Source organism: Puma concolor, chromosome E1, assembly GCF_028749965.1.
Source record: "Puma concolor isolate L17-30 chromosome E1, mPumCon1.1.hap2, whole genome shotgun sequence".
Lineage (NCBI taxonomy): Eukaryota > Metazoa > Chordata > Mammalia > Carnivora > Felidae > Puma > Puma concolor.
In genome coordinates this window covers 36,562,249-36,589,295 of record NC_141680.1, presented here as the reverse complement: position 1 = coordinate 36,589,295, position 27,047 = coordinate 36,562,249, and the positions used below count along the sequence as shown (strand labels likewise).

Below are 27,047 nucleotides of genomic sequence, written 5' to 3'. Positions count from 1 at the left end.
GGAAGGACAGTCAGGTGTTGGTTGACTAGGTGAGGAAGGAGGAGAAAGTTCAGCGCACGCAGAGTCACAAAGGCCTCAGCCGACATGACTCAGGAACTCCGGGTATTTCCGGAGGAAAGGGTGACCCGAGGGAGGGAGAGAGAGGGAGAGCTAAGGAAATCCTTGGAAGATTTGAAGCCAGGGGAGGGGCATCTGGTTTGCATTTCAGAAGGACCCCTCTGTCAGGGGATGTAGGGCCAGGTGGCGGGATGGAGGTGGGCCAACGAGGTCAGAGGAGAGTCCAGGCCAGGAATGAGATACGATTCAGGAGCTGCTGGGGAATTGCCAGGGAGACGGAGGGGTCGTGGGCCACCCGGCTGTCGGATCTTTCTCTGAGATGATGAATGCAGCAGGAGGAGGGGGCTGGGCACCAGGCAAGGTGGTGAGTTGAGTCTTGGCTACGTTGGGGTCAAGGTGCTGGGGGACATTGTCCCAGGGGGAAATTCCCAGCTAGCGGGAGACCACAGTTTCAGAGCCATCAGGTAGAGGCCCAGGGTCCGGTATCTGTGGCTGGGCTCTCCCAGAGAACTCATGTCGGTGGCCCCAGACAGAGCCCTAGGGAACTGTGACCGGTAAGGGGTGAGCAGAAGGCTGGCTTGGAAGGGCGAAAGCTGGGGAAAGAGCCAGCCGTGGAACAGAGCACGGAGAATGCTTCTGGCAGAAAGCATGGCCTCCAGTGCAGCAGGTTGGCCGGTGAGATAGAGCCTGAGGGGGACAACGTGGGGTTTGTTAGTGCCGAGAATAGAGGCTGAGACGGAGGGGAAGGACCTAGAGCAGTGGGTCTGCCTCGGAGAGCAGGGGCCAGGGAGGTCTAGAAAGTTCCCATAAGGAAAACGCATTCATTTCCTATGGCTGCTGGGACAAATTGCCACAAACTAGGTGGGGAGGGGCCTTAAAACGACAGGAACTTACCGTCTCACAGTTCTGGAGGCCAGAAGTCTGAAATCAAGATGTTGGCGGGGTTGGCCCCTTCTAGAGGTTCTGAATGAGAATCTGTACTGTGCCTCCTAGCTTCTTGTGGTTGCTGGCAATCCTTGGCCTCCGCTTGTAGACACATCACCCCCACGTCGGCCTCCAGCATCCTCCCCAGTGTGTGTGTGTGTGTGTGTGTGTGTGTGTGTGTGTGTCCACGTCCATGTGCACATATCTGTGTGCGCACTCACATCCGTGGGTCTCTGTGTGCAAATCCCCTTCTCCTTCTCTTATAAGGACACCGGTCCCTGGATTAGAGCCCACCCGACTCCAGTAGGACCTCATTCTAACTTGATTACATCCGTAGAGACCCTATTTTTGAATAAGGTCAAATTCGCAGGTACCGGAGGTTAGGACTGGAACATCTTTTTTGGGGGGGAGACACAGTCAACACGCAGCAAAAGGAGAGGCCTGTCTACACCTCGGGAGGTAGCTCCATGAGGTCGAGGGGAGGTTTGTCCCAACATGGAAGAGACTTGGTCATGCCGGTGGGTGAAGGTACAGAGCCACCAGCAGGGATGAAGATGTTGATGGTCCAGAAAGGGTGGCAATGAGGGAGCGTGTTGCTGAGCAGGTGGATGGGAGTCAGGGCTCAGCGGGGCAGGATCAGGCTCAGAAAGCCGGAAGAAAAAGAAGAGAGCAAGTGTTTGGAGGGAAGTCCGTGGTTGTCAGGGAGTTCTCAATGGGTGGGTAAGTGGTAAGACACGAGCGGGGCGGCTACTGAGTGGGGTGGGGTGAGTGGGGGCAGTGAGAAGGTTAGAGACAAGAGGTGCAGAGGGCCAGGGGACAAGAGGTAGATTAGCGCCCTGGAGAAGGTCACCAGCAGCACCGGGGGCCACTGATGTTGGAAAGGCTGGATTTGAGGGGGAGCGTCTGTGGGGTCGTGTGGTAGGTTCTAGAGCCTTCAGCAGCCCAGGAGAAGGTGCAGGAAAGTCTAAGCTATGGACCTGTGGCATCTCTTCCTGCCACGTGGTTCAAGAGGCAAGAAAGGCAGGCAGGCAGGCTCGCAGGGAGAGAGTGATAGAAGCAGTGGGCCGCAGGGCCGTGGCAGGTGGGAATAGAGGTGAGGGCAGAAGGGCCGGAAGATGGTGGGGGGGGGGTCATGGTCTTAAGGTGGCATAGGGCTGAGCCGGGGTGTGGGGGTGGTCTGGGTGGGGGTGTGGAGGGCCAGCAGCCCCTGCCTGGGAGAGTGGAGGCTAAGGGTGGGAGGGGAGGGCGGCAGTAGAAGGAGGGGCCTGGGGGACCCCTCCCCGCTCTCATGCCTCTCTCCTCTCCTTGCAGCATCCTGATCAGGTTTATTTCAAACCCCGTGGCCTCCACCTGGTGGGGTTTCCCGGTGGCCGGGCTGATGTTTGCATGCTCTGTGACTCTGCTCTCACAACAGTCATCTCCACTGTATCTATGTGATGGTGTTGAGGCTTCGTTCGGCGATCACAGGTGTCATCTATAGGAAGGTCCGCTGGAACAGGGTGCCGGGGGGCCTGGGTGTGAGTCTGACTCTCCTTGGCTGGCCGGCTGTAGTCGCCTTCCTGTGTGTCTGGACTCCTTCCTCTGTTTGCCTCTTTGTTCCTAGCTTTTGACATTGTCTGATGGCCGGGGGCTTCTGCACCTGTTTTCGTATTTGGCCTTTTTCCGTATGTTTGTTTCTATCTGTTTGGCTGACTACCGCTTCTTGCTTCCTGCCCAGCTCCACGTTTCTGATCCACAGGCCTCTGTCCGTCTGTGGGGGTCTGTGCACATTCTTTAGGTATTTGTCTTATCGATCCACCCATGCCTCCTCAGAACCTGGGTCCTTCCATCTTGGCTGGGGTGGCTTTAATCGTCTTGCTGGTCCCACTCAACGGAGCTGTGGCCATGAAGATGCGTGCCTTACAGGTAGGCGCTATCACGGGTCTGCTGCTCCTGCCTGGAGCACCCGGCCAAGGTGCCTGGGGGAGGGCCTTCCCTAACCTGGGGCCCCTCAGTTGCCTTGCTTACTGAGGAAGGATGGCTATAAGCCGCTTCCACAAACCTTAGCTCATTCCAACCTCATGACAGCCCTGAGAGGGCTCTAGCCACATTCTCGTGTAGCAGCTGAGAAATCAAAGCCCAGAGAGACAAGGGCAGTCCAGAATCAGGGCGAGCCGGGCCTCAAACCTGTGTCTTCTGGTCTTTTTTTAAATTTTTTTTTTTTAATGTTTATTTATTTTTGAGACAGAGAGAGACAGAGCATGAACGGGGGGAGGGTCAGAGAGAGAGGGAGACACAGAATCAGAAGCAGGCTCCAGGCTCTGAGCTGTCAGCACAGAGCCCGACGCGGGGCTTGAACTCACAGAGCGTGAGATCACGACCTGAGCCGAAGTCGGACGCTTAACCGACTGAGCCACCCAGGCGCCCCTGCGTCTTCTGGTCTAATGAGAGCCTTCTCCCACCACACTGTGCTCAGTGTAAATAGCCAGTCGTCCAAGCCTTCATTTTCAAATGTTTATTGAAGTCTTCAGTAGCCTCCCACTGTGCGTAGAATAAATGACAAACTCCCCATGACCACCCACCAGGCCCCTGCCCACCTGCAAGTCCTCACCCCCCAGGGCACGGCCAAGTGGCAGCCACTCTGGCCTTCTTTCTTTTCTCCAAAGCACCAAGCTACGCATACCTCTGGGCCCCCCCCCACCCACTGTTCCCTGCCATGCGTCTCATCCCTTCCTTGCTTGCTCACTCCTCCCCATTGCTCCCCAGCATAAACTCTGAGTTCCCAGTCCCCACCCCATTACTCTCCCACAGAGTCCCACGTACTGATTTACTAAGCATTTACTTAGTTAATGTTTGCTTCCTGTTTGCCTCCCCCATCAGACTGTCAGCTTCATGATGGCCGGGGCCTCGGTTGAGTTGTTCATCATATGTGCCGCATGTCTAACACGTGGCCTGGCACAGAGTAGGCATGCAACGAATAGAGCTGAATGGATAAATCAAGTCGGGCTGCCGTGCCCTGGGTTAGGGCCTGGGGAAACAAAGAGAAAGTTAAGCGGTCTGCACCCTCAGGAGGCCCCCAGTCTGACTGTGGAGTCCTGCGCGCGCGGGGATTTCCACGGGAACGAAAGAGAAGAACAACGTGGCTTAGAAACCCAGCAAAGGGGGCAGAGGATGCTGCCTGGGAGGGTCAGTGATGGAAGCACTGAGGTTGGAGTTGGACTCTGTGGGCGGAGGAGAGGGCGCACCTGGGCTGGGGGGCAGCACGGGCCATGCGGAAGGACGAGGGGGGGAATGGGAGCCGTCTGAATGGCTGCGGTGCGTGCCAGGGCATGGAAGGTAGGAGCCCCAGTGGGGAGAAGTCTGGGGAGGAGAGCAGGGCGTGTCACTGCCACTCTTCCCACGGGCGGAGCAAATGAAGTTCAAGGACTCGCGCACCAAGCTGATGAGTGAGACCCTGGGTGGCTTCAAGGTGCTGAAGCTGTATGCCTGGGAACCCGTTTTCTTGGGGAAGGTGGAGGGCATCCGGGAGGACGAGCTCCGGATGCTACGCCAGTCTGCCTACCTCCAAGCCATATCCACGTTCACCTGGGTCTGCACCCCCTTCCTGGTGAGGCTCCCCCCCGACCGGGGCTGGCCCCCCACCTCCCACCTGGCCGGCCCAGGCCTCTGGACTCAACAGATTCCATTCTGACACTCGCCCTCCACCCCTGCCCCTGTGACCCTGATTACCCTTGGGGTCTATGTGTCCGTGGACCAGAACAACGTGCCTGATGCCGAGAAGGCCTTTGTGTCTGCGTCCCTGTTCAATATTTTAAAGACTCCCCGGAACCTGCTGCCCCAGATAATCAGCGGCCTGGTCCAGGTAACCCCGGGTAGGGCTGGGGGTTCTGCGGGAGGTAGGGCAGGCTGTTAGGGTCAGGGGACAATCCAGGAGAATTATTGGAATTGAGGGGGCGGGCAGTTGGCATGAGGTCATTAGAACCAGGGGTCATTTGGAGACAGAGGAAGAGAGGAAAGGTCCCTGGAAACATGGATTCTGAAGACAACCTCCTCGTACCAACCTAGACCCTATTCTTGGCAGTGGGTGCCAGAGAAGACTCAGTCGTAGGGTGGGGGGTGTCCAGCACCCCGTCTGGGTCTTTAGGGGGCCCTGCCTCTCCCAGGAAGTCCGGGCCAGGCAAGTGTGGGAGCGGGTGGGGGAAGGGAGAGCTTCCTGGGCTGACTCACTCTCCGGCAGATCAGTTTGTCTCTGAACCGGATCCAGCATTTCCTGAGCCAAGATGAACTTGACCCCCACTGTGTGGAAAGAAAGACCATCACCCCAGGTCCAGACACCCTCTACCTGGGCTGCCCTTGCCCCAGACCCTGCTCCAGAAAATCTTCTGTTCCAAGCTTTTAACTTATCCGTTTCTTCTTCCTGTCTTCCCACCGGCCCCGCCTTCTCTCTCCCTTTGTGCAGTCCCTCCCTGGGCCTCCCCCACTTTTTTTTCCTTTCTTAGGCCTCCCTGCCCCTCCCCCCCCAAGCTTCCCTGCCTTCTCACATTGGCCCCTCCCCCCAGGGCTCCCGGCACCTCTCCCTCCCCTCCCCCCCCCCCCCACCCCCAACTCCTTCCATTCCCATCTTTGGCCTGGAAACCAGAAAGAGCCTCAACTTGTCAAGGTGGTATCTGAAAGGGAGGAGGGCTTGAGTCTCTAGGTGAGAGGTTGGGGAAGGAAATCCCAATCCCTACCTCTGACTGGATTCCTGGACTCCTTGCCCTCAGTCTAGACATCCAGGGGCCGAAAGGGGCACTGGCGGCTGTGGTGGGGCCTGTGGGCTGTGGGAAGTCCTCCCTGGTGTCTGCCCTGCTGGGAGAGATGGAGAAACTGGAAGGCCCGGTGTGTGTGAAGGTGAGAGAGGGTACAACTCCCGGGAAGGGCCGCTTGGCCAGGCCCGGGGTACACCCTGAGGTAGCTTCTCCTCCGGCCAGGGCTCTGTGGCCTATGTGCCCCAGCAGGCATGGATCCAGAATTGCACTCTTCAGGAAAACATACTGTTTGGCCGAGCCCTGGACCCCAAGCGGTACCAACAGGCTCTGGAAGCCTGTGCCTTGCTAGCTGACCTGGAGATGCTGCCTGCCGGGGACCAGACGGAGATTGGAGAGAAGGTACAGGGTCCCCTCCCATCCTCTAGGGAGTCAGCACATACAGCTGCCCACCTTAGCCCAGCTCAGGTCCATAAATGCATTCAACCCTTCCTTCCTTCCTTCCTTCCTTCCTTCCTTCCTTCCTTCCTTCCTTCCTTCCTTCCTTCCTTCCTTCCTTCCTTCCCACATTCATGCAAATCACCCAGCTCTGTGCTTGGCAATGGGGGGAATGGGTCTACGACTGGGGTAGGCTGACTTATGAACAGGTAGAGGGTGTAGAATGCCCTGGGGACCAGGCCGGAAGCCGGTGCAGGGGACAAGGAGGGAAGTGAGGGTGGGCAGAGCTCCATAAGGAAGGGCGTCACTTTTGAGCTGAATCTTAACAGCTGAGGAAAAAGAGCTCATCGTCCATTCATTCACTATTGGATTTTATTACATACCTACTGCATGCCAGACTGTCTTACATGGCAACGAATACCAGACTAAAATCTCTGCCCTTTATATCACTTATATTCTAGTGAGGGAAAGAGAGGACAAGCAAGATAAATATATATTATTTATTATAATATTAATATAATATTATATAATATTGTATTATATTAATATTATATTAAATTAAGTCGGACTTATACTAATTAATATTAAGTCCTATATTATTATAACATAATATAGTATTATTTATAAAATATATATTAGATAAATGTTAAGGGGGAAGAATGAAACAGGAAAGGGATATAGGAATATGTACAGGGCTGTATTGTTAGGATGCCTTGGGAAAGCCTCACTGAGAACAAAGTGAGGAAGTAGTCCATATCTGGGGACGTGGAGCCCCATCTGGGGACATTTGAGGCAGAGAGATCAGTAAGTGCAAAGGCCCTGAGGCCTTTGTGTTGAAGCAGTCAGGATCCACAAGGAGGCCGGTGTGGCTGGAGTGGAGTGAGCTGGGGTGAGGAGGAGTAGGTGAAGCCACTGAAGTGTCCAGGCAGCCAGGTCATGTAAGGCCTTGTGGCTTTTATCAAGAGTGATGGAAAGTCATCGAAGGTGTGAGCCAAGGAACAGTGATGGGACCGGCATTCCGGGGCAGTTTGGTGCGAGTAGAGGTTTGGAAGAGGTGGGGAGGGTACAGGGCAAGGCAGAAAACCTTAAAAACCTTAGTGAAGGTTTTGGCCTATACCCTAAAAACCACAGGGCACCAGTGAAATTTTTAAGATTAACTTACTTTTAATTGTTGCCAAATTTACACACCATAAAATTTACCATCTTAGCCATTTTTAATTGTACAGGTCAGTCGCCGTAAGTATATTCACATGGTCGTATAGCCAAGTGCAAACCTCTTTTCATCTTGCCCTGTGCCCATGTAAACAATTCCCCATGCACCCCGCTCCCCTCAGCCCTTGGCAACTGTCATTCTACTTCCTGTCCCTAGGAAGTTGACTACTCCAGGTACATCATATAAATGGAATCCTACAGCATGATACCTGCTTTTGTGTGTGTGTGTGTGTGTGTGTGTGTGTGTGTGACTGGCTTATTTCACTTTGCATACTATCCTCAAGGTTCATTCATGTTGTTACATGTGTCAGAATCTCTTTCCTTTTTAAGGTCAATATTTTATTATGCATATGGGTCACATTTTGCTTACCCATTCACCTGTCAGGGGACACTTGGATTGCTTCCACCTGTTAGCTATGGTGAATAATACTACTCTGAACACGGGCATGCAAATATCTTTTGGAGACCCTACTTCCAATTCTTCTGAGTATGTACCCAGAAGTGGGATTGCTAAGTCACCAGGTAATTCTATTTTTTGAGCAAATGCCATGCCGTTCTCCATCACGGCTGCACCCTTTTATATTCCCACTAACCGTGCAGGAGGACTTCACCTTCCGCACATCCTGGCCAACGCTGTCGTTTTCTTGGGGGGAGCGGGTGTTTGGTTTTTGACGGCGGCCATTCTCATGGCTGCGAGATGGTATTTCATTGTGGTTCGGACTCGCGTTTCCCTAGTGATTAGTGATGCTGAGCATCTTGTGTTTCTTGCCATTTGAAGATTTTGCTTTGGAGGACTAGCTATTCAAGTCCTTTGCTCATTTAAAAAAAAATTTTTTTAATGTTTATTTATTTTTTTGAGAGAGAGAGACAGAGACAAAGCAAGGGAGGGGCAGAGAGAGAGGGAGACACAGAATCCCAAGCAGGCTCCAGGCTCTGAGCTGTCGGCACAGAGCCCGACGCGGGGCTCAGACCCATGCACCATGAGATCGTGACCTGAGCCGAAGTCAGACGCTTAACTGACTGAGCCACCCAGGCATCTGCCCCAAGTCCTTTGCTCATTTTTAATCCAGTTGTTTGGCTTTCTGTCGTTGATGTGCAGGAGTTCCTCATGTAGACTGGATATTAACCCCTTATCAGGTTTACGAGGCGCAAATATTTTCTCCTCTTCTGAAAGTTGCCTTTTCACTCTGTGGATCGTGTCCTTTGATGTGCAAAAGTTTTCAATTTTAATGTGATCCGATATATCTTGTTTTACTGTTACTGCCTGTGCTTTTAGTGTCAGATCCAAAAAAAATCATCGCCAAACCTGATGAAACTTTCCTCCTATGCTTTCTTCTAAGAGTTTTATAGTTTCCGCTCGGGAGGTTTTTCACACTGACGATTTTGGTATGTATTCCCTCAAAACAGACATTCCCTAACATAACTATACTTGAATTATCAAAATCAAGAAACTTAACATTGATACGAGACTATTATTTAATTTACTGTCTGTATTCACATGTTCTCACTTGTCCCCGTAAATGTCTTTTTTTTAGCTGTTTTCTTTCCTGGGCGAGGATCCAGTCCAGGATCACGAGCTGTAGTTAGTGGTCACATTTCTTTATTCTCTGTCAATCTGGAGAATTCCTCAAGCTTTGTCTTTCAGGACCTTGACAGTTTTGAAGACTGCAGGCCGGCTATTTTGTAGAATGTCTCTCAATTTGAACACAATTGGGTTAGATTGTATGTTTGGGGGGGAAGTGTCAAAGAAGTAATATTATGTCCTTACTGGTGCATCATAGCAGGAGACACATGTCAGTTCCTACCTTATTGACAATGCTAACTTTGATCGCTTGATTGAGGTGGTGTCTTTCATTGGTGATTTCATTTACGACGTTCACTGATGATTCTTGCCTGACTCAGCGTTTGCTGTCGTGTTTGCCAAATGGTGATTCCCTAACCCCATTCCTTCTACGGTTATTAGCTGCCATTCTAGTCTAAAAAAGAACTTTCCCAGGGCGCCTGGGTGGCTCAGCCGGTTGGGCGTCCGACTTCGGCTCAGGTCACGATCTAGCTGCCTGTGAGTTCGAGCCCCGAGTTGGGCTCTGTGCTGACAGCTCAGAGCCCGGAGCCTGCTTCAGACTCTGTGTCCCCCTCTGTCTCTGTTCCTCCCCTGCCTGTGCTCTGTCTGTGTCTCTCTCTCAAATAAAAAAAATGTATAAAAAAATTAAAAAGAGCTTTCCCCTCCTTCCCCTTTTTTACTTATTAATCTCTTTATATCAATACGAGCTCAAGAATTCTTATTTGACTCAATGGATTATAATCCCCTACCATCATCACTTATCTTGATGTTCAACTTGTCCATGGAGGGTTTTAAGTAGGGACATGACCTGCATTTTGTAAAGCTGCCCTGACTGCAGTGTGAGGGGCCCAAAGGCACAGGAACCAGTGAGAGGCTCTCATGGTGGTCTGGGGGAAGCAATGAGGACCTGAGCCGGGCAGTGGGGATGGGATTCTGAGGTTATAGGAAGCCAAAGGAGACCTCCTCATCTATGATGCAACCCCTCCTTCCCATCTCTCCTGGAGCCGCACTAACCTTGCGCACACACAAACCTAATTTAGTGCCCAGCACTTAGTAGGCACTCAAAAAAGACTGGTTCGTTGAATGCAGACATGCTCACATGCCTCAGTCACTTCAGCTGTGTGCCCACCCCCTGCTTCTCCCCGCATCTCGAGCTCCCATCCCACATTTGCCACTCCCCAACCCATTCTGGGTGCATTTCTCAGGGTACCTGAAAAAGCTGGGTCCTGTTCCAGAGGGAATGAAGGAAGCTGGAGGTGGGAAAGCAGACCACACCTCTGGGGTCTGCTTTCGGGGCCCAGCCCTGCTGCTATGTGCCTCGGTTTCCACATCATGGGTTTAAAGAGAGATCTTACCTCTCCTCTGGCTCCTGGACAATCCCAGGGTTAACGAATTCGGGGGCCGGAACCGGGTTTCCATTTTTGCTTCTGCTCTTGAGAGTTCAGGACCTTGGACAAAGTCATTAACATCTTGGGCTCTAATTTCTTCATCTGGAAGGTGGGGCTGATGACACCTCCCTGAAAGGACTGATAGGAGGATCAAATGGGATCCCCGTTATGAAAGCCATCTGCAAACTGTATGGGCGATGGCAGATTAAAAGGTCTATTAAGGACCTCCTGGGGGATTTCCAGCCTTTCAGAGTATACAGGCAGCAGCCAGGGCAACCAGCTGGGCAGGGTGGTGAAGCAGAGGGAGCAGATGTCTTCACCTGCCCCGGGGGGACGCTTGAGGGCCACCACCTCTTCTCCTATGGCCTCAGAGCTTCACAGGGACAAGACCAGGCATATCAAATGAGAATCGAGAGGTCTGCTTTGTTGACTGACGGTGACAGGGCCCTTGTCCCCTTGTGCCTGTCTGACTCTCTTCTCCCCAGTACATACCTCCCACCTCTCTCCTCCATCCAGGGCATTCACCTGTCTGGGGGCCAGCGACAGCGGGTGAGTCTGGCCCGAGCTGTTTACAGGGAAGCTGACCTTTTTATGTTGGATGACCCACTGTCAGCTGTGGACTCCCATGTGGCCAAGCATCTCTTTGACCAAGTCATAGGGCCCGAAGGCGTGCTGGCAGGCAAGGTGAGGCCTCCAGGAGGTTGTGGGGGAGGCACGGAGAGATCTAGGGCCTTAGGAGAGAAGCAGTGGGAGGCCAAGGGGTTTGGAGGAGACCTGGAGATATGGGAGGCCTGAGAAGAAGGAACGTCTGTTGGGTGGCAGGGGAAGCCCGGGGAGGGGGGACACACCCCAGGGGCACCGAGCCGGCTGCAGTGAGCCTGGGGTGAGGGGTGTGAGATGACTTTCACCCCTGTGCCGACGCCAGGGGTGTGTGTGCTGAGGTCAGTGGAAATGATGGCCTGCTGTCTTCTCCCCAGACACGGGTGCTGGTGACATACAGCATCAACTTCCTGCCCCAGATGGACTTCATCATAGTGCTGGCTGACGGGCAGGTGTCTGAGGCGGGCCCCTACCCCCTGCTGCAGCACAGCGGCTCCTTTGCCAACTTCCTCTGCAACTACGCACCTGACAAGCCTGAGAAGAACCTGAAGGAAGGCAGCAGGACCGGTAACCATCCCTGGCCCTCCACATTCCTGTGCCCTCCCGGCATCTCCCCTGTCTTGGGGTGCCTGTCGCTGGATGGGCCCAGTGTCACACAAGGGAGGTTCCGAGGAACTTCGACCATCTGCGTGACAATCAGACGTCACCAAGAGGGAAACCGAACTGGACGTAGTCAAGTGCCTCTCCCTTCTCTTGCCTGTGTGACCTTATCAGCAGCTCAGGCCTCAGAGCCCTACTTTTCCCTTGTGTCCGAAGGGCATAAGGGCCCGGGCCCGGGCCCAGCCTGAATGTCAAGGCTATCTCACAGAGAAGTCATTCGATAAATCTGCAAGTGCTTGGAGAAGTCAGTTAGTTACCAGCAAAGATGGACTGAGTAATTACTAGGTCCTAGCACTACTCTCGGCACTGAGAGATGGCCGTGGCCAAATGGAAAATTCCCTGTCCTCGTGGAGCGTTTTGAAGTCTCTGAGCCCAGAAACCCCCCACCCCCTTTGTTGTCCAGTCCTGGCTCCCCAACGCCAAACCCTGGGCTGGCCCACAGATCTTTTCCTGAGTTTTCTTGCCTACTGCTGTATAGACAGCTAACATGACTTGAACATTTACTAAGTGCTGGGCCCCTTGCTAAGCACTTGACACACATATCTTCCCTTTAATCCTCCCAGTCACAATGACACGATCAAGTGGGTACTATTATTATCCCCATTTTACTTGCCTGCCTAAAGTCAGGCAGGGAGGAAGTGACATTTAAGCTCAGCCAGTCTGCCTCCAGAGCCCAAGCCCCTGACCCTTATATTTGAGGCCCCTTCTCCATAGCCCCTGCAGGGAAGTTTTTCTCCGTATCTAACCTAAGTCTTTCTTGCTGCCTTTCCCTCCCCCTCCCCCAGCCCAAAACTGATCGTTTACTTCCGTTCTTGTTCTTGGCTGCCCTTTCGTGTTCTCTCGTGCTTCTCGTGTTCTCTCAGGCTGGTCCACTCGGGTCTCTTCTCTGGCGTGGGGATCGGGGAGCACTAGCGGCTTGCAGGGCGAGCTAGCCAGCCGCTTCTCCTTTCTCCCACCCTGCTGCAGGCCCCCAGCAGTCCCGGGGCTCACGAGAGTCCTCTGTCCTTGACCGCCATGGCCTGCAGGTGGAGCTGAGTGTGTTCTGGGATTATGCCAAGGGCATGGGGCTCTATACCATAGTGGCCATCTGTCTTCTGTACCTGGGTCATAGTGCGGCTGCCATCGGGGCCAGCGTGTGGCTCAGTGCCTGGAGCGATGAGGCTATGGTGGATGACCGACAGAATAACACCTCCGTGAGGCTGGGTGTCTATGCTGCCTTGAGTGTTTTGCAAGGTGAGCGTGCAGAGACAGCCGGAGGTATTTTCCTCACGTCGGAGGTGCTGGATCCCTCAAACGATGCCCTTGACTCTGTGTTTTCTTCCATCATCCCAGCCATTGCCTGGCCCCAGTGCCTCCCTAATCCACCCTAGCAGTCCACCTGCCTCTGGGCCTCTCCAGCTCATCCCAGCAGTGCTCTGTCTCTGAGCCTGCCAGCCACCGTGGCCACCCCCTACCTCCTAACCTTGCCCTGCATGCCCGCCGCCTGGCCAGTGAATAAGCACCCCTCCGCCTCCTCCAGCAGGGCTCCTGGTGATGGTATCAGCCATCACGCTGATGGTGGGGAGTGTCCAGGCTGCACGCTCGCTTCACCGGGTGCTGCTGCACAAGATGCGCTGGCCAGTCCTTCTTCCATACGACGCCCTCAGGCCGGATCCTCAACCGGTTCTCTAAGGACATTTACGTCATCGATGAGGTTCTGGCCCCCACCATCCTCTTGCCGCTGAATTCCTTCCACAACTCCATCTCCGCCTTCGTGGTCATCATAGCCAGCACGCCGCTCTTCACTGTGGTCACCCTGCCTCTGGCTGTCCTGTACATCACGGTGCAGGTCCGCAGCCAGCGAGGGGGCGTGGTTTTTGTGTAGGCGTGGCTCTCCGGAGGCGGTGGTGTGGGCGGGGCTCTCTGTGGGTGGGGCGCTGGTGTGGGCGGGGCTCTCGTATGGACTGGCCACCGGGGTCGGGACCCAGGGACCTTGCAGCTGGATTTGGTTAGGGACTGTAGTCGGTTACTTTACGTCTTTGAAATTCATTTTCCTCACCTGTAAAATAGAATCCTGGAACCTACATAGGGTTGTTGTTAGGGTAAAATGAAATCTTTGTAAATTGTGACTGACCCTGAAACTCCTTCCTGCTGCCTATTTTTTCTTCTGAAGTTTTGAGACAGGGAGAGCGAGCAGGGGAGAGGCAGAGAGAGAGGGAGAGAGAGCATCCCAAGCAGGCCCCACACTGTCAGGGAGGGTGGAGCCCGATTCAGGGCTCGAACTCACGAACCGTGAGATCACGACCTGAACTGAAATCAAGCATAGGACGCTTATTAGGCTGAGCCACCCAGGCGACGCCCCCACCCCGCCCTGCCGCTGCCTATTTTTAAATAAAATATTGTTAACCGTGCGAGACACATTATCCTTCCCTTCTTTTAGACATATCTAAACATATATGTGCATATATGTGTTTAACATAGATGATTTGGTAACATTCAGTTACAGCTGATTGTAGAAGTCCTTTGCGTTTCTGAGCCCCTGTCCTTCCATGAGTTTAATCAGTTGATGAAGGTAACCCACAAGGTGGCTGGAAGCTCAGGCCCTTGTGGGGAGTCCCCGATCTGGGCTGTGTTCTGTGCAGGGACAGGAGACTCTCAGATACCCATCCTGTAAGGCCCTGGCCATCTTGGGGCCCACAGGATGGAAACTGGAGGCAGAAACATGTTTTTGTGGGGCTGAAGTTTTAGAAAACTGGAGCTGGGGTGGGGAAAAGCTCTTTACGCAAAAGAATACAAAATGATCTTATTTTTGCAAATCTTGTGATATTCTGTGTGAGCACCTTGCTGGGACCCCTCAGTGGAGACAGGCACGTTCACTGATTTAGGAGGCCACGCAAGGTCCGTACTGCAATCCAGGCCCCTACAGGGGGGTAAGGGGTCAGGAGCTGAGAGGGATTCAGGAAGGGCTTCGTGGAGGAAGTGGCCTGGAAGATTGAGCAGAGCCGACCAAAGGGAAAGGGTGGAATGAGTTCATGGAGCCACAGGTAGGGAAAGGTAGCCAAGTCTTATGGGTAAGGGGGCTGGCCAGAAGAAGGCCCACATGAGTTCACAGGGCATGCCGGACTGAGTCAGGGGTCCTACGGTGCTGACCCCAAGCTCTTTCTCCGTCCTCTGCCAGCGCTTCTATGTGGCTACGTCACGGCACCTGAAGAGGCTGGACTCCGTCAGCCGCTCGCCCATATACTCCCACTTTTCAGAGACGGTGACTGGCACCAGCGTCATTCGGGCCTATGGCCGCAGCCAGGACTTCAAGGCCATCAGTGATGCTAAGGTGGACACCAACATGAGGAGCTCCTACCCCTACGTTGCCTCCAACAGGTCACAAGCCTCTTCCCTCAGCCCCTGTTCCTCCAAGAGTTCCCACCAGGGTCTCTGCAGGACAGACCCTGGAGTTCTGGGTTCCGGCTCTCCCCCCTACACAGGAAACTGCCCCCTTCCTGTACCTGCCCCACTTCCTCCTTGTCTTGTTCCCACAGGTGGCTGTGGGTCCACGTGGAGTCCGTGGGGAACTGTGTTGTGTTCTTTGCTGCACTCTCTGCTGTGATTGGCAGAAACAGCCCGAGTCCGGGGCTGCTGGGCCTTTCTGTGTCCTACGCCCTACAGGTACGCAGGGGTCCGGGCCCCGGGGCGGGGGCCACAACTGGGGCAGAGACAACACAGGTGTCACAAGCATCTCCCGAGCTTTCGCTCTGCCCAGTATGGGGACCAGCCACGGGTTCTGCTCACCAGGACCGTGAGCCCACAGTCAGGCATGGAGAGACACTCTCAACCAACAGGGGATTGTAATGCCGGGTGAACAGGTCTTTGTGGAGGAAGGAACAAAATGTGGTAAGACCCCGGAGGAGATTCTCTACCTTGGGTGTTGGCGTTGGAGAAATTATCTTGGCGCCAAAGGACAAACAGAGCTTGTCCGGCCTGTGCATGAGATTTAGAAGGTCAACAACCCTGACAGCAGTCCTGGGGCAGGGAAGCAGAGGGCTGGAATATACCTCATTTCACAAGCCTGCAGAGAATGTACACAGAGAAGGTGACTGGAGCCTGGAGTAGAGGGCGGGCTGGTCACCTGACATCAGCCTGTGTTATCAAAGGCTTAAATAACTACAAATGGTGGTGCGCCTGGCTGGCTCAGTCGGTGGAACGTGCGACTCTTGATCTCGGGGTCGTGAGTTCAAGCCCCACGTTGGGTGTAGAGATCACTTAAAAAATAAAATCTTAAATGACTGCAAATGGCATTTTTGTGACTTAGATCACATTTTCAATGCCTCAGAGGGCTGAAGCCTTGAATGCTTTGGTAAACAAAGGACAATCTAGACAAATGAGTCTTCTCAAGCTTTCCTGTGTTATGAATCACCTGGAATGTGGGTTCTGATACAGCAGGCCCAGGGTGGGGCTCAGGATTCTGCATGCCTATCAAGACTCCTTGGCACGCAGTGTGGTCCAGGGACCGGTTACATCAACATCACCATCTGACTCTTGGTTTCAGCTCAGGTCACAATCTCATGAACTGGGAGATCGAGCCCCATGACGGGCTCTGTGCTGACAGCACAGAGCCTGCTTGGGATTCTCTCTGTCTCTCTCTGTCTCAAAATAAGATTTAAAAAAATACAAAATCTCAAGTCCCACCACAGACCTACTGAATCATAAGCGACGTTTTAACAAGATTCTCTGGGGAACCTTTCTTATACACGTTAAAGTTTGAGAAACATTGGGCTAGGTAGTCCTTGGTTAAGTCTGCAAGGTCACTGCCTGAGATACAGGTGTGATAGAGCCCCAGGTGGCACACCTATGGGCTTGCCCAGGCTCACCTGGGGCGTAGAGGCAAGGAGCATAATCAGGGAGTCGGAACTCCTCCCATAGCTGTTGGGGGGAGGGGAGATCACCGTATCCATGACCCAGTCCCTTTGGCCAGATAACAATTAGTCTGACGTGGATGATCCAAATGATGTCAGACTTGGAGTCTAACATCGTGGCCGTGGAGAGAGTCAAGGAGTACTCCAAGATAGAGACTGAGGTGGGTACTAGGATGAGCCTTGGGCAGGGCGATTCTGGAATAGCTGGGGAAGGGTGCTTGGTGGCCCATCGTCCCTACATCCCAAGACCAGCTCTTCATTTGGGGGATTCTTCATTCATTCATTCATTCATTCATCCACTCAACCCTTATCGAGCATCAGCCAGAGGTCTATGCTAGGAGGTGAAGAGGGTCCAGAGTTGAGCATGGTGGGTCTCTCTTCAAGCAGATTCTGATGTTGTGGGAGAGGGAAGACAGGGCTCTGATAAGAGCCCTGGAGTGATGCACCCAAAGAGGGCGGACAAGAGGAAGGTCATTCAGCTGGGGTATTCAGGAGGGTCAGGACCCCAGCCAGAGATTAGCCAGTGGAAGGAGCAGGGGTGGGGCAGCATGGCCTTTGTTGGGGAAAGGGAGTTGTCCCCTATGGCGGCGGGGAGATGCAGACTTTTCTCCACTTACTTCTTCCTGTGGTCACACCCCAGACCTCTTCACACTCGGCAGCTGCAGCATCTCTGAGATCTCAAGTCAAGCTTTTAAACCACCCTTCCCAGTCCTCCCAGCTCACGTGCCCCAAACCCTCTGCTGTCCCAGAACTTTGTCGTCGTTAGGACCCCCAACCCTGTGGCCTACCTTTGTCCCTCTGTCCCCCAGGTCATCTAGCCCGGGTTCTGTGCTCCACCGGTGCCGATGCTCCCGACTCCCTTGACCTCCTTTCTGTCAGTGGTCCTCGCCTACAAAACCCCTCCCCAGCCGGGCCCCTCTGTCTACCTTCTACATGCTGACACTCAGCAGCTAAGACATCGCTGGAGAAAATCACTGATTTTCCTTCCGGTTTGTGACCACACATCACTGCTGGGTATTTCTATTTTGCTTCCCCCAAAAGCATGTGATCCCACTTCCAGAAAGAGCCATTTGAACCTTCTTTCCTCAAACCCCCCATATTTCCTCCCCTTTGCTCAGCCATGGACCTTGTGTGACTTACTTGCCCGTGAGAAAAATAGGGTGTGAGATGTGAACCCCCTCAACCTTCTCGCCTCCAGACTTTCCAGCTGCCTGTGGTCCCTTCACCTCTTCCTTCCTCTTTTAGCAGGAAGTGTCCCTCCTGCTACCAAAGTCCACCCCTGCAGACTTCACCCCCCTCATTACACCCTCTGCTTCCTACAGCCTGTTCCCTCTGTTGGATGATTCCCATTCACTGGCAAACACGAGCTATCATAGCATCCGTCCTGCACACACACACCCACCTCCCCTCCCCCTTACATCTCACGGCCCCGTCTCTCTGCTCTCCTTTGTCACGAAGCTTGTTTTATTTTTTTTTTTATTTTTATTTTTAAAAAAAAATTTTTTTTTCAACGTTTATTTATTTTTGGGACAGAGAGAGACAGAGCATGAACGGGGGAGGGGCAGAGAGAGAGGGAGACACAGAATCGGAAACAGGCTCCAGGCTCTGAGCCATCAGCCCAGAGCCCGACGCGGGGCTCGAACTCACGGACCGCGAGATCGTGACCTGGCTGAAGTCGGACGCTTAACCGACTGCGCCACCCAGGCGCCCCACGAAGCTTGTTTTAAAGCACACACGGGGAAGTGGGGAACCCCGTCACCCTGTAACACATCTGCCTCCCGCGGTCTGGTTTCTGGCCCTGTTACTCCACCAATGACCCGCCTGGTTCCAAACCTAGGGGACACTTTCTTGTTCTCATCTAATTCAATCTCTCAGTGACGTTCAGACAAAATGACCCCTGCCTTCTTCTTGGAAGGCCCTCCCTCATAGCGTCTGTGACCCAAGCTCTTGCCCTGTCAGTCTCCTTTGAGCCCCCACCTCACCTGTTCCTCTCAGCCTGGCCTCTCTTGCCCCCGTGGCCCCCCCGGCCTCCCCCCTGCCTTCCCCAGACATCTCCTATCACCCCCCTCAATCCTCTGCTGGCAGGGATCTTTAAATTCTCCCTCTTCATGTCTAACGTTCCCATTTCCCCCTGTCCATAGACACGATCTGTCTCCGTAGCCTAAAAATCTTTGCCCCCAACCCTGTTGCCCAATCTTTTGACAACTCCTCGAGAGAATGGTCTATACTGGCTGCTTTGCTTTTTGACCGGTGACAGTCTGGCTTCTCCTGTCTCAAAGCAGGGTGGCTTTACGTGACCTGCAGAGTCACACGGGTCCCGCGCTTAGAAGGAAGGGTCTTACATCTGCTTTAATGCTCTGTGCTGTCACCACGTGGACATTCTTAATAACTATCGAACAAGAGACCCCACATTTGCATTTTGCACTGAGCCTCCCAAGTTGTTGCTGGTCCTGTCTCAAAGCCACCATCATCTTATGCCCAATTTATTTTAAGAACCTCCTAACTAGCTTCGCTGTTTTCCATCATCCCCTCTCCTTCCCCTCATAGCAGCCAGAGGGATCCTTTAAAAACACATCAAATCGTGCCATTGCTCTGCACATGGCCCCTGATGGCTCTGCATCTTGGAGTGAAAAAAAAAAAACAAAACCATGGTTCTTAAAATGGCCTGCAAAGCCCTTCATGAGGGGGCCACCCACTATCTGTCTCTTACCTCTCACTTTGTCACTAGGCTCCAGAACACATCTGGGGAGGTATTCACGCTTTCTGTGCCCTCTGCCTGGCATGCCCTTACCCCAGATATTTACTTGGCTTGTCACCTCCCCCACCCTGCTTTGGGTCTTTATTTGAATATCACCTCCTCCAGGAAGCCTTCCATGACCACCCTGTACTTCTACAACACCAAGCACTTCTCAGCACTCGGCACTTTGCTACATTACGCAGATGTGCTTATTTGTTGATGGTGTGCCCCTCCATTGCGCGGTACCTTGTGACTTGTGACCCCGGTAGCTGTCACAGAGTGGCCACTCAGGGAGCTAGGGCAGGCAGGGAGAGGAGCTCAGGCTCCGAGGAGAGAGTGGGAGAGGGCCCGGCTGTGGAAGAGGGGCCACCCTGACGCAGACCCATCCTCCCCGCTGGGCCAGGCCCCCTGGGTGGTGGAAGGCGGCCGTCCTCCCGCGGGCTGGTCCCTGCGGGGCGAAGTGGAGTTCTGGAACTTCTCTGTGCGCTACCGGCCGGGCCTGGAGCTGGTGCTGAGGAACCTGAGTCTGCGCGTGCACACTGGCGAGAAGGTATGCGAGGGGTGGGTTTGTGCCGGGGACGCGGCCACAGCGTTTGGGAGAGCAGGTGCTGCAGCCCAGAAGCCTGGCGGCCCTGGAGATGCCCGCTGACTCCTCCCGCCCCCTGAAAGCCCCCCCTCACTCCCTCCAGGCGGGGATTGTGGGCCGCGCCGGGGCCGGCAAATCGTCAATGACCCTCTGCCCGTTCCGCATCCTGGAGGCCGCGGAAGGTGAAATCCGCATCGACGGCCTCAACGTGGCAGATATGGGACTCCACGACCTGCGTCCTCAGCTGACCGTCATCCCCCAGGTACAAGCCTGCCACGGACTGGCCGCACTGAGCAGCCCTGGGGGTTGGGGGGGCAGGCCCCACCCTGCTTTGTAGCTTGAGGTCCAGGCCCCGGACCTCCGTCTGAGCAGCCACCTGTCATGGATCTGAAAGGGGTCAGACTATCCTGGCCCCATCAGACGCTGCCCTCCGGCCACCTGGGCTACCAGTTGAGACCAGGATCGCAGGACCCTTCAGGTACCCCATCCCCCTGAGACGCTCTGTCCTGGTCTGCCTGTTTCCCCACTCGGAATTGCATTTCACTTTTTCTAGCTCCTCTGGGGTGTTTTTTTCTGCTGACTGGACATTTTGGAGTCAGATTAGCGGTTCCTCTGTCTGCTTTGGTGGACAACTTTGATTGGCAAAGCTGGGGTTTATCGCTTCCCCACAGGCACTTATCTGCCCTTTGCCTCCCTCCTGGAGGGCTGGGGACAGAATAGGAAACGCTGCCCCAAATTCCTTTCTTTTTCTCTGGCCCTGGGACCCATGGCTCCTGAGGGGGCCTGAACGGCCCTCTTCCGAGACCTTGTTGTGTCGCCAGGACCCCATCCTGTTCTCCGCGTCCCTACGTATGAACCTGGACCCCTTTGGGTATTACTCGGAGGCAGATCTATGGCGAGCCTTGGAGCTTTCCCACCTGCACACCTTTGTGGGCTCGCAGCCGGAGGGCCTGGACTTCCAGTGCTCCGAGGGAGGGGAGAATCTCAGGTAACGGCTGGGGTTGGGTGGGTCAGAAACAGCAACCCTAGGGGTAGAAGACTTCGTATCAAATGACACAGAGTCCAGGCCACAGCCCCCTCCCTACTCCCGTCTCAGTCTGGGGGCGCTCGGGGGAGGGGGGCGGGGCTGTTGTTTCGTATTGAACATATTCTGTGGGATCTCACTGACGCCTCACACAAGCTCCCGAGGTGGTGATGGTCCCCCTTTGCGGATGAGAAAACTGAGGCGGAGCCAAAGTCACCTAGCTGGGTGAAGGCATGCCTGGGATTGGAACCGGGAGATTCCAAAACCATAGTCAGTCCTGTCCTGCGAGGTTGTCAATGCTGTGCTTGGCCTGGGGTGGGGGTCTGTACTGAGCCCTTGGATCAGGTAAGAGCAAAACCTACAGTGCATTAGGTAGCTCACAGATATTTCCCAAGATGGCTCTGCAAGTCCTTCTGAAGTTTCCGAGTGAGCGAAGTGAGCTCTCCAAGCCCTTCTTTGCTTTCTTACCACCCCAGTGTTGTATCCACAGCCCCCGGGCTGTGCAGCAGGGAGGGCCGGGAGTCACTTCTTACTAAGTCTAAAGGCTTGCGATTGATTCCCACACCTGTGTTAGCTGTGTGATTTGGGGGCAAGTTGCTTAACCTCTCTGTTCTACCTCTTCCTTGCCTTTAAAATGGGGATAATAGCAGTCCCATACCTTTTTGCACCGTGCTGCCCACTAAAAAATATAATGTGAGCCACGTATGTGTAATTAAATTTTTTTCCAGTAGCCACATTAAAAAAAGAAAAAGGTGGGGTGCCTGGGTGGCGCAGTCGGTTAAGCGTCCGACTTCAGCCAGGTCACGATCTCGCGGTCCGTGAGTTCGAGCCCCGCGTCAGGCTCTGGGCTGATGGCTCGGAGCCTGGAGCCTGTTTCCGATTCTGTGTCTCCCTCTCTCTCTGCCCCTCCCCCGTTCATGCTCTGTCTCTCTCTGTCCCAAAAATAAATAAAAACGTTGGAAAAAAAAAAAGAAAAAGGAGCAGGTAGAAAAGAAAAGAAATAGATGGAATACATTTGAAAAGTGTACTTCATTTATCCCCGTCTATCTAAAATGTTGCCATTTCAACAAGTAATTGATATAAAAATTATTAGGGGTATTTTACATTTTTTTCATACTAAGTTTGAACCCCCCCGTGTGGACTTTTACCTTTACGGTACATCCCAATTTAGACCAGCCGCATTTCAAGTGCTCCATAGCCACACGTGGCCAGTGGCTATCGTTTGGACAGAGCAGTCTTGAGGTCATTGGGATGAAATAGAAAGCACTTAGCCTGGATACACTCCTGAGATATTTAGCTATTTTATTCTTCTTCGTATTAGTCTGCTGGGTCCACACCCATGGACTCTCTCCAGACCTCAAAAACAAAAACAAAAACCTTTACATTTGCTCAGCACTTAATAGCGTTCAAAGAACGTTGGCATCCGCTATCTTGTTTAATCTTTGCTGCAGTCCTGTGGGCCAGGAATGAGGCTCCAATGCATAAAATGATTGCCCAAAGCGTCTCAGCTAGGAAGAAGGGGGGGCAGGGACTCAGGGAAGCCAGGGCTTTTGCCCCAAACCCTTCATCGCTGTGTCACAGCCATGCGTGGGATGGCCCTGCCCCCCGCCCCCCACTTCCCCTGCTAGTCCCGGGAGACTGAATATGCCCTTCAACGGGATTTCATTTACGCAGCCGTGTTGGGGTGGCTGGTGGATAAGCACAAGCTTCCAGACCCTGCACCCAGAGCTGGCTTTGCTCCATTTTCCTGCCTCTGCTTGCTGTCAGCACCTCTCCTGGAGCTTCCCCTCCACCCCCCCCCCCCCCCCCCCCGTCTGCCAGGGTCTGAGACAGGTCGGCTCCCCCCACCCCCCACCCTCACTGAGCTTGTAGCCGCTTTAATAAGCAGAACTTGCATCCTGTGCCAGTCCTACCATAAATCAGCCCTGAGTTCTAGCTGGAGGCTCACTCTGATGCCAGAACCTTCATTAGCTGCGGGAATGGGCCAGCGAGAGAGCCTGGCCTTCACTTGGGCTGCGGTGACTCACCCCTTTGGGAAAGGCTGAGGTATTTGTCCTTGGGTGTGGGGTTATAGCAGCCTCTGTGGTTGGGAACACAGCCTCGCTTTGTTCACTAGCTCTGGCTTCCAAGGCAAGAGGTTGAAGGTATGTGCCCCACCTCTCCTCCACCTCCCCAGTGACCAGACTCGGGAGTCCCCGTGTCCCTGACCCTTCTTGTCCTCACAACAGAGCCCCGGCCTATATTCCCCCATGGGGCTGGGAGATGACTGTCTGGATTGTGTGACATTAGGCTCGGCAAGATGACAATGCGTGCAAATGTCCGGGAAGAGCCATTTAGGTGTGTTCTTTCTAGAGTGTAAATGACTGATAGAAGCAGAGAAGCATCATGGCACTAGCTGAGGAGCGAGGACAGGGAAAAAGACACAGAAGGAGGAAGCCGGGGGTGCCAGAGACAGACCGGGATTTCACAGTGTTGTTGAGCACTGCTCTACCCCAGACCCCTCATCAGCCCTGTGGGATCCAGATCTCCATGACTCCGTGTTCCAGGAGGACTGGGCTGAGGCAGAAATGGGAGAAGTTAGACAGAAAGCCAGTCCTGGGCCTTTGGGAAGGAATGCAGACAGAAGCAGTTCAGGGAGTCCTGCCTGGGGGCAGGTGGGGGCACCCAGCTCAAGATGTCTGCCTTGCCCGTTCCCAGCGTGGGCCAGCGCCAGCTCGTATGCCTGGCCCGAGCCGGGCTCCGCAGGAGCCACATCCTGGTTTTAGACGAGGCCACGGCTGCCATGGACCTGGAGACTGACGACCTCATCCGGGCTACCGTCCGCACCCAGTTTGAGAACTGCACGGTGCTGACCATCCCACACTGGCTCGACACCATCATAGACTATACCAGGTGGGGCGCCAGAACCCAGCGCGGGGGGGCGGTGGGGGGAACCTGGTGGGGTTATCTAGGTCACCAGGAACGGGCATGCAGATTACCTGGACACGGGAGAGTTCATGGGATTGTCTAGGCATGAGGGACAGAGCAGGGCTTCCCAAGTTATAGGTAAGGGGCAGGACAGAGTGGAGTCATCTACCCACGGTGGGCACAGTGATGTTTTCTGAGACACACGGGACACTTTGAGGTCACCAACGTGCAGGGAAGGGGCACACTGGGGCTCCCTAGGCATCGTGAATTGTGCCCACGCTGCCTCCCTGCCGCCTTCTGTTAATGCTATGAGGTGGAACCGGGTCCTTCATGACAAAACCCTCACTCCCTGAGCACCCTGCCTCTTTAGAGGGCCCGCGTGGCCATCCCTTTGTACGTCACTCCCACAATCCGAGCTGGGTGTACAGGTGGGGAAGCCGCTAACAGAAGTGCATGATGCTAGAGTCCCTGCCTCAGAGGGCTGGACCCTGACAGCCTGGACCCTCAGGAGCAGACACCCTGTGGTGAGAGAGCGGAGGGCTGAGCCCCAGCCCCAGCAGCTGCTGACTGCTGTGTGACCTTGGGCAAGGTGCAGAACCTCTCTCTTGGGGTTGCTGTAAGGAGTCAACGAAATGAAACGTTTCAAATGCAGGCGACCCTGGAAAGTGTTAGTTTCTCCCCCAGCCTCTTACCATAACCTCCTCTAAGGATTAGGGCAAGGGCCTTGCCCTGGGGAATCCCACGCCTTCCCTGGGGAGGCAGCCACTCAGCCAAAAGAAAAATCTGGGACTTATTCCCTCACTGTGTCCAAAGTTAAGGTGTGATGGCTGGAGGACAAGGTCGGGGGCAGGGGGATCAGAAGCCTTACGGAAGTGACGTGGCAGTGGCCTGGCAGACTGGCCCCCTTGGAGATGTGGGAGCTCAGAAGAAGGAAGAGGAGGAAGCTGAGATAAATCTGCGTCGAAGGAGTGTGGTGGGAGTACATCAATAAGGCTTTATTCACAAAATAAACATCTCCAGGCACGGGGAGGTAGGGAGGATGCCATGGATAGGGCAATGGGCAGACCTTGTCCCTGCCTCAGAAGTGTCCCCACACAGCCCCCAGGGGCTTGGGAACCAAGCCGAGAATGCCCAACGCTACCGTCTGTCTGTTCCATCCCTACCCCACCCCTATCCAGGCCCCCACTGAGAGAAGAGAGGACAGACAGAGGTGCCAGGCCTTGGGTCCAGACAAGGGACAGGGGTGGGCTGAGAGGATCTGTTCTCAGGCCTAACTGAAGACGGCGGTCACTGGTAGCCCTGAGGATAGAAGGCTCAAACCAACCTTGGAGGTTGGGAGTTCATTCATTCTAGTGGGACTGGCAGAAATTAATCAAATACTCCTGCTATCAAACGTGTAAGGAGAGCCTGCGGGAAGGAAGCAGGGGTATGTATATGTAGGGAAGAGAAAGCCAATCCACACAGGGCAGCCAGGACACTATCTTTCCTAAGGAAAGGAAGCACCAGCCAGGCCCTACAGGATGAGTAAGAGTTGGGGAGTGGGCGAGGAGATGGGGTACGGATACAAATTTCAGGCAAAGGTAGGAGGGCACATGAGGCCGGAGTGCAGAGGGGGAAGGGGGCAGTGGAGGCAGAATGAGGAGGAGAGAGGGACAGGCCCCACTCTGCTGCACTTGGAGGACCCTGGGGAAGCAGTCGGTACCCTAGGGAACAGTGAGAAACCACTGAAGGGAGGAGGGGCATCTCCCGGGCTCGTTCGGGCAGTGACCAGGCAGAGATGTGCACAGACACACTCCTTCCCAGGACGTGTTTCCGGGAGCCCTGTAGGTAAGGGAACAGAGTGAGGCCCATCCCTTCCCATCCAGGAGCATCTCGCCGGGAGCTCCTGCCTCACCCCGGGAGTCAGGCTGTTAGCTCTGCACCAGGTGTACCCCGTGCTTGATTGGCAGGGGATTCTAATCCCAGGTCCAGATCTGACTGTGTGTGTGTGTGTGTGTGTGTGTGTGTGCGCGCGCGTGTGTGTGTAGATCCCTCCATCAGCGGCAACCAGATATGCAGCCAAAGTCCCAGATTCCAGTGTCAGGCCTCCGTGCAGCCCAGTTTCCTGCCGTGTGCCTTTGTGAGTTGGCACAAAGCAGGTAGGAGCGCACAGGGCCCAGCGCACAGGCCCGTGGCTCCCTGCGCACAGTCCTGTGACCCCGGTTGAGGGAAGGGCTCATTAGGGAAGGTTTTCAGAGGCCCGAAGAGCAGAGATGAATAGGAACCTTGTGTTTGATCCCAGAAACGGTCTCATCTGCTAGGAGAGCAAACGGAGCGGCTAAAATAACCAGCCTTGCGAGCGTGCACATGTGGCCTAGTGGCTGTGTTGGGTGGGTCTCCCGAAGCAGGAGGGTTGGCATGTCCCCGCAGGGCCTGAGCAGGACCCAGAAGGGCAGAGTTGGACGGTAAGGGCCAGGTCGAAACTGATGGAGACCTGACCACTTCTTTTCTTTGGCTAGGGTCCTCGTCCTGGACAGAGGGACAGTAGCTGAATTTGATTCTCCAGCCAACCTCATCGCAGCCAGAGGCATCTTCTACGGGATGGCCAGAGATGCTGGACTTGTCTAAAATATATTCCTGGGACTTGCTCCTGGCCATTGCTGGTTTTCATCAGGAGAGAAAAAGACACCAAGCACGTCTGCAGGATGGACTTGATGGCAAACACTGGAGGCATTTGCTAGATTCTTGCCCTGCAAAGTGCCTCACAGAATAATTGTGCTAAATGCTTTAGATGAGGAAGTGGGGCCCAAGAGGTGAACTACGGGCCCGAGGCCACAGCTAGTTTGAGGCAGAGCCCAGACTGGTGCCCGGGGTCTCCTGATTCCCAACCTAGTGTTCTTGCCACGCTGTGCTGTTTTCAGTCATTTCATGGAATGACCTCTCCACTCTGTCTGATTTTTTGTATTTTCTGCTCAGAAGGATTTTTTTTTTTTTTTTAAAGTAAAGCTTTTTCCTCCTGGAACAGCAGACTGCCGGGTCAGGGTGTCCTTAGGAACTGAGTCCTGTACTCTGGGGTGCTGGCCTGAATCCATTAAAAATGGAGCACTGATGAAATAAAGCGACATGGTCAACAATACGTATACCCCGATGCAGCCTTTCTCTGCCTGTTCATAACGTTTGGGGGTTAGGGCCTTTGCAGGGGGCAGGGAGGGAGGGAGAGAGGTGGAGGCAGACTGTATGTACATCTACATGGCTGGGATTATCTGAAAACTTCAGTCTCCAGAGCTTTTGGCTAGAAATATTGTCTTTACAGCCAAAAGTCACTGGGTAATTGCCAATAGTTCCTGCTCTGCTGTGCAGA

The 27,047-nt window shown here is 54.2% G+C and overlaps 1 protein-coding gene across 1 annotated transcript in view; it reads left to right on the top strand.

Moving 5' to 3' along the window:
• The window catches only part of ABCC3 (ATP binding cassette subfamily C member 3), a 32,581-nt gene extending 5,761 nt beyond the window's left edge, over positions 1-26,820 (top strand). The window contains 21 exon segments of the mRNA XM_086685460.1: positions 2,293-2,395; positions 2,397-2,465; positions 2,794-2,886; positions 4,472-4,567; positions 4,718-4,822; positions 5,198-5,285; positions 5,729-5,850; positions 5,931-6,107; positions 10,821-10,988; positions 11,282-11,471; positions 12,531-12,797; positions 13,087-13,183; positions 13,185-13,392; positions 14,722-14,921; positions 15,080-15,206; positions 16,513-16,614; positions 19,594-19,740; positions 19,880-20,038; positions 20,598-20,764; positions 23,498-23,692; positions 26,206-26,820. Coding sequence (XP_086541586.1) covers positions 2,293-2,395; positions 2,397-2,465; positions 2,794-2,886; positions 4,472-4,567; positions 4,718-4,822; positions 5,198-5,285; positions 5,729-5,850; positions 5,931-6,107; positions 10,821-10,988; positions 11,282-11,471; positions 12,531-12,797; positions 13,087-13,183; positions 13,185-13,392; positions 14,722-14,921; positions 15,080-15,206; positions 16,513-16,614; positions 19,594-19,740; positions 19,880-20,038; positions 20,598-20,764; positions 23,498-23,692; positions 26,206-26,314 — 2,989 coding nt within the window. The 3' untranslated portion in view covers positions 26,315-26,820.
• The last annotated feature ends 227 nt before the right edge of the window (positions 26,821-27,047 follow it).